Genomic DNA, 15124 nt, shown 5'->3' on the forward strand with positions numbered 1-15124 from the left:
GCTATCCCTTCCTATTTGGATACATTAATTCTGAATACTGCTATGAATACGGGAGGGCTACTACCCTCTTAGAATTTATCATCAGTTAAAAACGAGAAGTGGAAAGATTACATGAAGTGCCGATAGACAACAATCAAGGGTTCCATGTAACTTTTATCATTTGTTTCTGGTGCAATACCAAGTGCACTTTACAATTCCTAAGCTCACTGATAACTACTTCAAGTCTTAGGTGATTTGGGGTCCATCCCAAACAGAATGGAAACCTGATGATTAAACCAGTAGCACTTGTGTACCTGTTGCTTTTTATTTAGATACTTTCTTTGGCTGGGCTTTGTCTTAGCTTGGCTTCCCCATTTAGGAGGTGATTCTGGGAAAAAATCATGCGCAAGTAGAAAAGTGGACAGGAAGAGAAAGGCAGTCAACAAAGCCTTGTTATGGAAAAGGTTGCCACTTGAATAATTGGAGCTTATTCCAGTTAGGAACTCAGAGTGGCAGTGTTATCCCACCCAGTGGGAAATAAATCGCGATGCTTATACATCAACTCCTGTCCATGTGAAGTTGAAGCCTAACTCCTGGGCAGGTGGTGAGCCACTCAGGATACTGGGCAAGCTGACGAAGAGCTTTGAAGCCAAAGAAAAGAAATCTGTTTAAAAAAAAAAAAAAATGCAAGTGCTGTCAGTTGAAAGTTGAGTGAACCAAAGTCACTGGTGTGGTGAGGGTGAAGGTCTATGGGCAAGGCCACCTGGAGCATCTATTGTTACCTTTCATGTTAAGCATTATTCCAAATTTTAATTATCATATCTGCTTAATTTCACTTTTATTTTGCCAAATTTCCTGCTTTTCTTAATTTCTCTAAACCTCCTGCTTATTCCTTCCTTGAACTGGATCCTTGATGTTCTTAGTTTCCCTAATTTCTGATCCATTCTTCATGTACGTCTATAGGATTTGGGATAATTGTGTAGATTTAACCCTTCTTCATCTAGATTATTGCAATAGCCTTTCAAATGATATGTCTACCTTACTGTTACTCTCATCCAATCCACCTGCCACACTGTTGTTCAAATATTTTTTTAAAAACACAAAGTCTTTAGGCTAATACATAAAACTCTTTAGATCTGTCTTCAGGCTCATCAACTATTCTCCATCTGCAACTGACACTCCAAAAATATATATCACTTCCTTGTCATTCCCTGAATATGCCATGCTATTTTATCTTTCCGTGCTATTTCATTCTACTTCGAATGCCCATAACTGTCTATTTTTTTTATTTTGAAAGAGAAACTATTTATTTTGAACTATTAATAACTATTAATAACTATTTTGAACTATTAATAACTATAAACAAAACTATTTATTTTGAAAGAGAGAGAGATCATGCAAATGGGAGAGGGGCAGAGTGAGAGGGAGAGAGAATCCCAAGCAGGCCCCACACTCAGCGCGCAGCCGGACACGGGGCTCGATCTCCCATAGCGTGAGATCGCAATCTGAGCTGAAATCAAGAGACATATGCATAACCGACTGAGCCACCCGGGTGCCTCCCTACTTGTCTATTAACAACAATCCATCTGTCATCTAAAATTGGGAGCACATCCACTCCCTGCTCCCCAGTCACCAATCACAGTTCATCTCTCCTCTGTCCCACCATGCTATGGCTTTTGTCCCTGTAATTGTCCTTACCGTTTTACCAATCTATTATTCTTATTAGCCTCTGAGCTTGAGAGTAGCTTCACTGAAATGTTCTCAACATTGTATTGCCAGTACATCTGGTGCCTGGCACCTTGCTCAGGGCTGGCTTACTAAACTGAATATAACAATTTGGAGATTGCAGTTGGAAAACCAGATGAAAGTCTGACATATAGACACACACAGGAAGAAGTCTATGGAATAGTTTCACTTGTTAGAAGACAGAAGTTCTCCATCTTAGCTTTAGTGATGTGGTTTGCTTGTTATGTATCATTTAGGAGATTTTAAATCTTTCAGTTCCTTGTTTCTACATCTGACCGCCATAAAGGCATTTGCAATCCAACACCATGGTAACCCTAACATTTTCCTTACTTTCCATTCTTCAATCCATCAGAGAAAAGAAAGCATAGTTTACTTCAACTTATTTTGTAATGGTAGAAATTAGAGGTGAAAGCATGAACAATAATCTCTTCCCATTGTGGAGTGGAGTACAAGCCACTTTCACAAGCATTATCACATTTGATCAGTTCACCCACTGACTTATGGAAACACATATCGCAGAGGTGTTGAGATCTTAAATATGTATTTCTGGCACATTCCCCAATGTTTAGAATTTCTCACTAATATTTGCACATATTCCACAACTCAATGTCTCATAAGCTGTGGGTTTTTCCACCTCCTGTCACCAGAGAAAAATTTTTCTATAAAAAGTGTGGAAGGAGACATGAACTGAATTATTTGTGGTTAAAATGTTCTCCATTTCCTTTGGGCATCTAAGAAAGGGGAATTTCAAAGAGAGTTTGGATTTTCTCAAATCCACTTGATCATTTCTTTCCTTAAGTTATTTTGTTTTCAGTTTAATATAAAACATGCTCACTGAAGAAAATTTTTTTAATTCAGAAATTTTAAAAGTCTACTGATTTGAAGCCCTAGAAATAAATAGAGACAGAGAGAAAGAAGAGAGGGAGAGAGAATGTTTCTATAACACAAGGCTAATAATTTATATCTAGTCTTATACACAGTGTTTTATTTTTTTCTGTCTGTTATATTATGACCATGTTTCCTTGAAGTCAGATATTATTCCATTTGCTGAGGTAAATCTATGCAACATGACTTTATTGTTTTTAAACCGTGTGAAGTCAAGTTGAGTAAATTTAACTTTATATCTGGACTTGTTAGAACAAATGAAATAATTTAAAAAATATTACTTTTTTTGTTGCTTATTACTAAGTAAAAAATTTGGAAACATTAGAATGAAGATATTTTCTACTTTTCCAAAGATGATTTTGTATTTCCTTCATAATTTTATTCACAACAACCTTCTGGAAGGTGAGTCAATCCTGAGAACTGGCACATGTAAGGCAGGGGTATTACTTTCTCAGTTAGCTCTAACCCACCGCATAATTCAGAACATTTGTTTCAAGCCACTGTTCTGCTTTATGAATGTGAAGTTTCCAAATAATAAATTCATATTTTGTGTGAGAATCCGTGGTACGCCAGCACCCACAGTAAACATGGCGACCATTCTACGTGGTATGGAGCCGTGATGACTTTTTTGTTCATTTCCTTCATATTTTTCATTAATTTTCCTTATAATGGATGTACATGGAACATTTAAGCAAGGAGATCATTTTTCTACTGCAAAAAAAAAATTATTTCTAGGGACTATAATGGGGAGATTATATAAAATATAAAAATTCATGGTAAGTCACTTGTTTTTACACTGTCATGAATCATGCCTTTTTTTATTTTTTTTATTTTTTTTATTTTTGGGACAGAGAGAGACAGAGCATGAACGGGGGAGGGTCAGAGAGAGAGGGAGACACAGAATCGGAAACAGGCTCCAGGCTCTGAGCCATCAGCCCAGAGCCTGACGCGGGGCTCGAACTCACGGACCGCGAGATCGTGACCTGGCTGAAGTCGGACGCTTAACCGACTGCGCCACCCAGGCGCCCCATGAATCATGCTTTTAAGAGAATGAAGTTTTAGAGATTTTTTAAAGGTACTAGACATCAAAACCTATGCTCTATTAAAAGTCATTAACCCTGTAACGATGCTATACAATAGTAATTTTACAGCTAATGAGCCCCAAATTATCACATCACTTCAGAAAGCTAAAATAGAGGAATACAGTACATCCCACACTGCATCTCCTTGATACATGTTTCTGAGATAATGTTCACAATCAGTCATATTTATTTATCTCACACACACAAGCAACAGCAACAACAGAGCATTCAACAAAAGAGAAAGCCATTCCTTAGAGCTCTCACACAGGCAAGATATAGGAGGAAATGTAATAGGGGCTTTAGAATCTAGAAGAATATGTATTTTATAATTAATTTTGTGAAGACAGGCTATTAAGCCGTATATCATTAGTTACTAACTTTGGTCATGTGAAGGACTGTTTATTGCTTACTTACAAATTTTAGCATAAATGAGTTTTTGAAAGTAGATTATCTAAAAGCACAGGAAAATAGAAAACTTTAAGATCCAAAAATGGTGATTATATTCTCTTTGTTTTGTTCTTTATTTCCTTTAATATTATAAAGACTAAAAAAAAAAAAAAAAAAAAAAAAAAAAAAAAAACCAGAAATATATTCAATGCTGGAGTAAGTCCAACCTCTGGCAGCCGTTTATAATCTCTTAAACATTTTCCTAATTTTGTATCTTCTAATTTTAGTTCAGAGACTTTGCAAAGCCTGAACAGCTCACAATGAGATTACCTCCACTGTAAAAGCTTCAGCTCATACATGTCATTTTTTTAAATTATTAATTTAAACATGAATATATCATGAGAACACTTATTATTGTATTCTTTTATTTCCCAATTTTTTAAAAAAATTTAGTGTTTATTTACTTATTTTGGGGAGAGACAGAGAGTGTGAGCAGGGGAGGGGCAGAGAGAGAGGGAGAGGGAGAACCCCAAACAGGCTTTGTGCTGTCAGCACGGAGCCCGATGGGGGGTGGCTCAGAGTCATGAAACTATGAGATCATCACCTGAGCCAAAACCAAGAGTTGGATGTTTAATCAGCCAAGCCACCCAGGCGCCCCTATTTCCCGCTCTATTCTAAGGAAAAAAATTCAAACATAAGCAGAACCACCAATTTTAACTAGTGGGGAGTTTGTGACCATTACTGTCTATAGAGCACTCTTCACATTTTATTTTAGCCCCAAACATCAGTACAGGTACAGACAGATTTCAGCTATTGGGACCTTGACACAAAATCCACAATTTCTTCTAAAAACTTGTTATCTGCACAGATTTTCTCTTTTGAGAGACACATATAGATTGAATTTGTGAGAGACAAGCTTATTCCCCTTTAAAAATGGTGTTAAATTATGATATATACCTTAATTTTTTTTAGATGTCTGTTAACATGAAATCGATAAAAGAACTGTGATATAAAAGAAACCAAGGATGTTAATTTTAGATGTTCTTACATTAATAATTTTTCCTACTTTTGCTTTAACTGAAATAAAAAAGGAAGGTATAACAAGGTCTGACTTTTCGTACTCTGAGGAAAATATTACATTATTGCTCTTTTATCATTTTGACGTATGCTATATTATTTCCGTACTACAGGAATTCAAAGAGAACCTTGATTTTTCCTTTTCCAAATAGGATTTTAATAAAGTTTTCATTAAAAAGTGGTGAATTTCTTGGGGCGCCCAGGTGGCTCAGTAGATTGAGCATCCAACTTCAGCTCAGGCGATGATCTCGTGGTTCGTGGGTTCAAGCCCCATGTCGGGCTCTGTGCTGACAGCTCAGAGCTTGCTTTGGATTCTCTACCCTCCTCTCTCTCTGCCCCTCCCCTGCTCATGTGCACGTGCCCTCCCTCTTTCTCTCTCTCTCTCTCTCTCTCTCTCATAAAAATAAATAAGCATTAAAAAAATATTTCTTAAAAAAGTGGTGAATTTCTTGGTAAAATATTTCGATGGAGTTCTTTTTACCCTGGAATATTTCAAGGAAAAATTCATTTTCTTAACTTTTAATCTAGAGTTTCACTTGTATGATCCCAGCTTTTTTAAAAAATGTTTTTGCATGTTAAGTCAATGGCAATATGACATCAGTGTGTCTAAGTAAGTTTATTATTATTTGTATTAATCTTTGTCTATGAGTTTCCTGGTTTATAATTTTTTACACATTTACTCTAATAAAACTTATATCTAAAGTGGACCAAGCCCAATAGATTGATTCAGTGAAAGAATTTAGAGGCTATATTGACAAGGCAGTAAATGGTACCAATCTCAAGCATACAGTAGTGTTTAGGTGCCAATCCAAAACTACGAATTCCAAATGTTAGTAATACTAATTAAATGTCAACAGACATTTTTTTTTTTTCAGGAAAAATCGTTTATATTTTTTCTTAGGATTATTTTGCACAATAGAGGCGCAGATAAGGTACTCAAAAAAAATCTTTGCTTTCTTGCATAAAATGGGTCTATTTTCTATTTAACAGGGAATCACTAGACTGCCTGGTTTGTGTTCTTCTCATAATGATTTGTTTCAAAAACAAAATTAAATTTAAGAAAGGGAGGTGTGCCTGAGTGGCTCAGTCAGTTGAGTTTCTGTCTCTTGATTTCGGCTCAGGTCCTGATCTCAGATCATGGGATCAAGCCCTGTGTCAGGCTCTGCAAAGGGTGTAGAGACTTTTTAAGATTCTCTCTCTTTCTACCACTCTGGCTCGCTCACTGACTCTCTATAAAAAATTAGTTTAATTTAAAAACTAATGATCTGATTCACGAAAGATGAAAAGGCATGGTCAAGTGGCAAAAGCAGCAGTGGAAGATCTTCCACACTGGGCATACAAACCATTCCATCCTCCCCCAAGTAATTCACCAGATTGCTGAGCTGAGAAGGGAGTTGAACACGGTTTTGACTCCGTTCAACCCAATCACATTTTATAAGTTAAGGTTCTGATTGGTGGTATTTGGAATACCTATTTATGAACTACTTTTGTATTTGGAGAAACTGCATATTCTTCACAAGACTGGAGCGCATGGATAACACCTCGAAGAAATAGGGTAAAGTGTGGAAATGTGGAAGAGGCTTGTGTGCCAACTTGCAGTAACTTAAGATAGTTTGTTTCTCTTTAAGGGGAAAGAGTGTAAGCGGAGGAAAAGAGAGGTGTAGGAGAGAGAGAGAAAAGTTAGAAAAGGAGAAGAAAGGAAGGAGAGAAAAGTGGACACAAGTAAGAAAAATAGATCATATTTGGAGATAGATCTAATTATTCAGTATATCAGATCACATTACATCATATTAGTTATTCCATTCTTTTTCACTTTCTTAAAAGAAACAGTAAAGACTTTTCAAGGCTGTACTATTAATAACATTTACTTTTCTTCTTTTTCATAGATGGTTATGTTCTTCGGAGTTACTTGGTGGATAAGTAAGCTCATTTCCTTCTCCTACTATACTTATAAAAAGAATCCTGTGCTCTTCTTTAAGAAAGATTCCTAATATCATTTAAATAATACAACCTACTAAACTATCATAAATAAATTTTAAAACAATATGCTATACTAATGTCCATATCGTAATACCTAATAAAGTTAAGGTTTTCATAAAGTGTTACTCTTCTAAATAGACAAGAACCCTTCTCATTCATGAGTATACAGTTCACATTCATTGGAGACAGACATGGCAAACATTGGAGACAGGTCAAAACCACTAACACTTTCATAAGTATTTTGCCTTTCACTTATTGATTAATGCAGTTGGTTGAATTGAATTAATCAGGGACCAATTAGTATCTACACAATAGGTGCTAATGTCACCTGTTAGTAATTTGGCCCCCAGTTGAGGGCTTTTCTTTACTCACACTAGGCATAGTAGAGTATTAAGTTGTCTTTTTGGAAGCATGCCCAAAAAAAGATAGTCGTCAATGTTTCTTCTATTCTTATGAATAAGATGTTGTCACAGCCTGTTACCAGTGTGCTGTTAGAGTCCCCCCTCAAACGTTATAAGATACTGTTCCAAGCATATCAGTGCAAGAAATGACCTCCATTATCAGGTCATATGCCAACATAAAGATTTACAGAATTCTGCATTATAATAAAGTCAAGGAAGGTTCACAAAGTATATCCATAAACAACCGACACTAATCAGAAAGAGACAAATCAATGCCAAATGCTTTGTCAGAAAACTAGTAAAGAGTCAAAAGAAAGATAATCAGAATATATTTATTTTTCTCAGAACCTTAATCACGATGGTAGGCAAGGGACTTTTCTATTTTATGAAAGATACAGATTTCAAGAAAGAATATGTGGCAAACCACAGGACCACATCTTCATCAGTGATTATTACAGGATGATTAAGAGAGAATTTAGAAAGTATACTCTAAGTAATTATTGGTTCACCATCTATTGAAGTGAATTGATACTTAATGTTTATTGAATGAATGATAGGAAAATCTGTCCTCTTTGCATTTATATCAGATTTCCAAGAGCCAAACTCTCCCTCAGTCTCAGAGGATCCAAACAGAAGACATAGGCAACTCATAGCATCTGCCATAGTAGCCCCAACTTGGAGGGCCTGCTGCTGCTTCCATGATAAAAGCACAGAGGCAGTACAGGAACCCAAAACGGGTCTGGTCTGACAGTCACCTTGTGTTTCTGAACTTTGAAACTGTAGCCTACACTTCAAGGCTATATTAGCATTTATAACACTTTCTATTTTAATTACTTATATATCATTATTTCCTCCATTAGACTGTAAGCTTCTTGAAATCAAAGCTTGTATCTCATATTTATTTTATTTTTATTTTTATTTTTTAAGCTTATTTTTATTTTTGAGAGAGAGGGAGCAAGCAAGGAGGGGAGGGGCAGAGAGGGGGACAGAGGATCTGAAGCAGGCTCTGTGCTGACAGCAGAGAGCCCAATGTGGGGCTTGAACTCACGAACTGTGAGATCATGGCCTGAACTGAAATCAAGAGTCGGACACTTAACCAACTGAGCCACCCAGGCACCCGTATCTCACTCATATTTATATCTCCTGGTATATAGGAGGGATTCAGTAGGTATGTAAAATAGAATATTTCACAAAGATTCAGGACCAAGTAAAACCAAAATATGTAAAAGTCGCTAGAACTATTATTATGCATGTAACCTATAACTATAAATATTTTTAGAATTATATGACATAAGAATCATCATAATAATCACATCTTGGGGCGCCTGGGTGGCGCAGTCGGTTAAGCGTCCGACTTCAGCCAGGTCACGATCTCGCGGTCCGTGAGTTCGAGCCCCGCGTCAGGCTCTGGGCTGATGGCTCGGAGCCTGGAGCCTGTTTCCGATTCTGTGTCTCCCTCTCTCTCTGCCCCTCCCCAGTTCATGCTCTGTCTCTCTCTGTCCCAAAAATAAATAAAAAACGTTGAAAAAAAAAATTAAAAAAAATAATAATAATAATAATCACATCTTGGCTACTCATTTTGTCACTAATATTTACATATCTTATAATTAATATTTACAAATTATAATTAGAAACATGCAAAAATGGTGCACCTACTTCCTATGCCAAATGTATTCTATTTCATTCAACATTTGAAGTACTTGAACTTTTACATTTCAAGTAAAAGTATAAATCTGATATTAACAAATATAAAGAATCCACGGGGCACCTGGTTGGCTCAGTCAGAGAAGCACATGACTTGATCTCGAGGTTGTGAGTTCAAGCACCATGTGGGGTGTAGGGATTACTTAAATAAATACATTTTTTAAAGAAATCCATTAGGGCCCCCAGTGGAGTATCATGCCATGATTTTTCAGCTTGTTCAGTTCAACAAACTTAATAAGCTTTTCTTACCAGATATAGCTGTGTGCTAGGCACATGGTTGGATCCAAAGATGATAAAGCATGGTGTATGTTCTTGAGGCACGTTTCCATTATTTTGTGTGTCTATGATATGGAATAAGTTGTGGGTTTTTTGGTTATTTTTAGAATAGAACAGAAGATTAGGCTAAGCCAACGAAAGACAATGTAAATGAATATGAAGTTTTTTCCCACTTATAAAAGCATAACATGTAACTTCTCAGCCTTAAATGCTTTATTGTGTCATATAAAATCATATGATTAACTTTTTAATCTAAATATTGCCTTAATGTTAAGACGATACCTTCTTTAACATAAAAATTATTTTCTGCATTTACAGTGATGGAGAGATCTATGATGATATTGCTGATGGTAAGTTTCACATGGCACCCACCGCAGAGAACAGTAACAGTGAATTCATTCTTACAAATACTAAAAATAGCTTGCTGGATAAATTAGAGCTTTCTAATCTGATCAGAATTTGAATCACTTGAAAACGTTAGGAAAGGTAAATGCCGTGGTATAATTTTAAAAAATTATCTTTGCACATGACTGAAAATCAAGCAAGAATCTTATGTATTTTCTTTGAAAACAGAAGTATGAAAATAATTGGTGAGTATTCATTATACCATTAATCTTACTATGAATTACTTTCATACACAAAAATACGCATACTTGACCAATTAGTAGGTACTTATTTTATAACCTATAATGCTCATTAATATTCTCTTAGCATCACATATTTATAAATTAAGATCTAAAAAATTAATCTCAACTGAAATGATACATGGAGTTAATCATGTGGTCTTTTAGTTTCCTTTTAAACATGATTCTTGCTGGATTTTAACATCTTTAATCTCAATTAGAATAACTACCAAAGAGTACATTTAAATGCCAGATAAAATACTCCTGAGTCTAATTTTGATAAAGAGTAAATCTATCCAGAAACTCTGTTAGGATTGCATACCGAGCAATGAACATATAGGGTCTTCCATTTAACTACTTTTTCATAAAGTGAGCCAGTTCTACATTTTTTAAATCCTAAATCAGAGGAGTGTGAATCACCCACATTTCTAACCTTGGAACACTTAGAAGATATGTGTTCTATATAACTACATTGAAATTCGTTGTTGTTGTTTTTTTTTTTCAGGTTGCATCTATGACAATGACTAGGTCTCAGCTATGTTCATTCTGCCGTGTTCATTTGACGCCAGTATGAAATCTGAGCTTTAGCTGACCTATTCGGAGAAAATGAACTCCGAAACGACTTATTACCATTTGTTTTAAAATTCTGATTATCTTTACGAAATTTTGAAACTTTGGACTTAGAAAATGATCTTAACATCTTGGAAGACTGCGTCAATGAGATGTAGAATTATTAAATATTCCATTTCTGCCTCAGCAACAATCATGAAGGCGCTTCTCTGAGACCATCAGTAGACCTCCCCTTCCTAAAAAAAAAAAAAAAAAGAAGAAGAAGAAATGACTGTGTTGTCTAAAGAAACATGAGGACAAAGAATAAAGAAATATAAGGAAGGAAATTTTAAGACATTCCACAAGAAGGAAAACCATTGTTTGAACCGCTAATTTTGATTGTATCTTATATTCTTCATTCAAAGTATCTATCTTGAAAAAGGTAGAACTTGCTGGAGGGATAAATGTTTTCAAAAATTATAGCTGTAGCAGAATTTTTGTATAAAGATTGCCCCTGATTGTTAATTGTGAATATATGTTAATTATTTGATAAGAATGTATGCATTTAGTATGCACATTTAAGATTAAAACTGTAGAAGAGTCAAAAATAAGTTTTCTTTTTGCAGATTCATCCACTAACAGTTTAATTATGTGCTCTGTTTAAAGTACTGTTTTAACTAGAGTAGATATAAATGAGGGCTACCCTAAAATTATGAAGAATGGAAGAACGGACTTTGAAATTAATTAGACTTTTATGGTACCTCTTTACTACAAAGCCTCGTTTGAAGGTTTTTGTTTTTCAATTACCTCTGTGGAACTGTTTTTTTTTTTTTAACCACTTTACAGAAAATTTGGCCTACTGTTTGGAGTAGGGTGTTCCCTACTCACATATTCATTCCCAAAGCATCTCCAAAACAAAACATGGGGCATTTGGGTTCCAAATGCTAAGAACACTAAACACCATGATACAAAATGCAAAACCCTAACACACAGGAAAATCCCATGTTAAGTAATTTTTTCACAACTTCCAAAATATGCAAATCATAATGCTGGCTTTACTAGTAATGAATGGTGATGTGAGATTGGGTAATTTATTTATCTCCCCCTGCCCCGTTTGCTCATCTGGAAATTATAGAATTAGATTAAATCAGTTTTTCCAAACTTTTTCAACACCAGTTACCTCAAACTTTTATAATCCATTCCCCAGCCCCAACCTCATATTTCAGAAGCTTTTGTTTATTTTTAAAACTCATTGATTAAATAATGATTAATGATTAATTAATGATTAATGAATTAATCATTAAATTAATCATGAATAATGATTAATGATTAATATTGCAAAGGCCCATTGGAGCTTCTGAAGAGTGGCCCTACTGAATTGACATCATTTCAAATAACTGTAGCCTCAGGGGCACCTGGGTGGTAGCTCAGTTGGTTAAGCATCTGACTCTTGATTTTGGCTCAGGTCATGCATGGGATCGAGCCCTGCATCAGGCTTGCGCTGACAGCGCAAAGCCTACTTGGGATTCTGTTTCTCCCTCTGTCTCTGCCCCTCCCCCACTCACACTCTCTATCTCAAAATAATAAATACATAAACTTTAAAAGAAATAATTGTACCTCAGCCTTCATATAGGTGAAGTGGGATTTCCATTTGGTGTGTTGAGATTTGAAAATAGATCATAAACCTTTACTACTCAATTTATAGATTTCTGGAGGTCTGAGACTCCCCACATTAGAAACCAATGATGTCAAAGTCCCCTCCCAATTATGAAATACTTTGATGTCTACTTTTTGATGGAGTAAGCCAGTATATGCTCATATGATAAAATTATTTTAATACTAAATTACATAGCTCAAAAGTGGTTTCGTTTTGTTAAATTTGGTAGTAAATATACATAATACACTGACAGTGTATTTCCGGTAATTTTTTCTGATTGAGAATAACATAAATTCAATACAATGTCACTTTTTAAAATTCCAGATTAAATCAAGAGAATATTTGAGTTTTGGGTTATACACCAAGAAACAGACACACACATTGCTACAAAAGATTAATGTAATAGGTAATAATCTTAATATAAAAGATATTTGACATATTAATTTTAATATACCAAATATTATTTCTTTTATAGTTTTGTGTATAGAATTTTGTCACATGAGAAGAGCTACAAATAAATAAAACCTTCCATGGATAACTTTGCCTCCTACTTCATCAAGAAATTGAGGTCATCAGCCTTTCTCTCCCATATTTTCATCCCACATCTGCAAGTCTTTCTCTAAGCCCAATCTTACCTTTTTGCTTTAACCTCAGAGGATGTTGTTCCTCCTGTTCAAGACTAAACCTTCCACCATTGCCCCTGATACTTTGCTTCCTATTTGGAATGAAATTGAAATAATCAAACACAATTCCCTTCAACTTCCAACAATGTCCAACCTTAATCATATTCAGACACTGTCCCAGGGAATAAGATGCCACTCCTCAAAGCTACAACTTGTGTCCAATTTCTTCCTCTTTCTCTGGAGTTTTCTTCCTTCACAATTCATTCTCATTCTCCCCTGCTCCCCCAAAAAAACACACACACATATACACACACAAAGTCCCCACCCATCTTTTGCCCTTTCCCTTCTTCCCTTCCTCTTCTTTAACTTCTCGCAATTTGCAGATTCCCTCCTCTAGGCTTACAAGCATACCGAAGTCTTTCCCATTCAAAAAAACAACAGAAACCTTGCCTTGAATCTAAATATCTCTCTAACTACAGCCCATTTCTATCTTTCTTTTCTCATCCCATCGTCTTAAAATGGTAGGGAACATTTGACAACCAGAAAGATGTGCTTCAAAGACCTGCAACTATGGGGAGCTTAATTCACCATAGATCCCGCCTTCTACACTCTGAAACCCATCACCACACTTGTGCTGACACCAGGCTTCCCATAGACTGCTCCTAGCCGATGGCTGAGCATAGCAGTCCTGTTCCTAAAAGATACAGAAGACCTCAGGTAGTGGGGCTGTGGCTTGAAGACTCCCCAACAGCCTTGCTAAAACTTCCCTACGCTGCATAGTACTCTGAGATGCTTCCTTCTGACATTCTTCCCTCCCCTCTTCATTAAGGTCAGACTTGCATTGCTCTCCGATGGCTCCTCCAACCTTCCCTGCCTCCCTTCCCCTGTTTCCTCTCACACATACATTTTTCCATTTTTCTGCAACATCAGCCATTTATGATGCGAAATAAATCAGATGAAGCACAGGCCACACTATAGCTCTCCAACCTGCCAATAATAAGGAGCCTTTTTGTGGGAGTGAGTGATGGACAAACCTTATTTAGTGTCTAGGACAGCCAGATTACATTTCTGTTAGAAGCATGGAATGCCATTGAGAGGTCTAACAGGAATATAATCATAAAAAAAACTAATGCTGCTTGCATACTAACTTCTTAGCATCTGATATGTTGCAAATGCCATGGCCTGAAACAGAAATTTAAAGTCAAATTGTGGTTTGGGACATGCCCAACTGAGAATAATAATGGCTGATACAGACCATCAGTGGCCGGGTTCTTATTAACGAAGAACAAAGAAATACCTTCTACGACCACCTTCTCATTTCAGTTCTCAGAAACAGATCTTTGAGATATTGTAGTATTTTTCAAAACCTTTAATAAAGTTAATGAAGAATCTTATTCAGGCATGTAAACTATCTCTTCCCTTTGAAACTCATGATCTTACCCTCACCATCACTTATGGCAGCTTGAGTCTCCATCATACTTCTAGGAGTAATATTGAGAGTAAAACTCTTTTTTTTTTTTTTTTTTTAATTTTTTTTTTTTTCAACATTTATTTATTTTTGGGACAGAGAGAGACAGAGCATGAACGGGGGAGGGGCAGAGAGAGAGGGAGACACAGAATCGGAAACAGGCTCCAGGCTCTGAGCCATCAGCCCAGAGCCTGACGCGGGGCTCGAACTCACGGAGTGCGAGATCGTGACCTGGCTGAAGTCGGACGCCCAACCGACTGCGCCACCCAGGCGCCCCGAGAGTAAAACTCTTTAAGTTAGGGTGAAATTTTAGGTTTTGTTCTTTTTTTTTAATTTTTCTTAACATTTATTGATTTTTGGGAGAAAGAGAGAGAAAGAGAGACAGAGCGTGAGTGGGGGAGGAGCAGAGACCTAAGCAGGCTCCAGGCTCTGAGCTGTCAGCATAGAGCCCAACGTGGGGCTTGAACTCGCTGACCGCGAGGTCATGACCTGAGACTTTCATGACCTGAGCCAAAGTGGGATGCTCAATCAACCGAGTCACCCAGGCACCCCTAAATTTAGGTTGTTGTTCTTTAGCTAACATGATATGCTTGTCAGAGCTTCACCCTATATGGTAGCAGCTGTGTTAAGAAAAGCACTGAGAAAGAAAGAAAGAAAGAAAGAAAGAAAGAAAGAAAGAAAGAAAGA

At 36.3% G+C, this 15124-nt stretch overlaps 1 protein-coding gene across 6 annotated transcripts in view; it reads left to right on the forward strand.

The window, feature by feature from the left end:
• Window positions 1–10990, forward strand: part of FYB1 (FYN binding protein 1) — a 161826-nt gene extending 150836 nt beyond the window's left edge. For 4 of the 6 annotated variants that reach the window (XM_049648748.1, XM_049648747.1, XM_049648749.1 and 1 more), the window contains 2 exons: window positions 9836–9867; window positions 10646–10990. In XM_049648748.1, the coding sequence (XP_049504705.1) occupies window positions 9836–9867; window positions 10646–10714 (101 nt within the window). In that variant the 3' untranslated portion in view covers window positions 10715–10990. Of the gene's footprint in view, window positions 1–7042; window positions 7077–9835; window positions 9868–10645 lie in introns of all 6 variants that reach the window. The other 2 variants (XM_049648746.1, XM_049648751.1) reach the window with 1 other exon arrangement.
• Window positions 10991–15124: the final 4134 nt, after the last annotated feature.

Source organism: Panthera uncia (genome assembly GCF_023721935.1).
Source record: "Panthera uncia isolate 11264 chromosome A1 unlocalized genomic scaffold, Puncia_PCG_1.0 HiC_scaffold_17, whole genome shotgun sequence".
In the NCBI taxonomy this organism is placed as follows: Eukaryota; Metazoa; Chordata; class Mammalia; order Carnivora; family Felidae; genus Panthera; species Panthera uncia.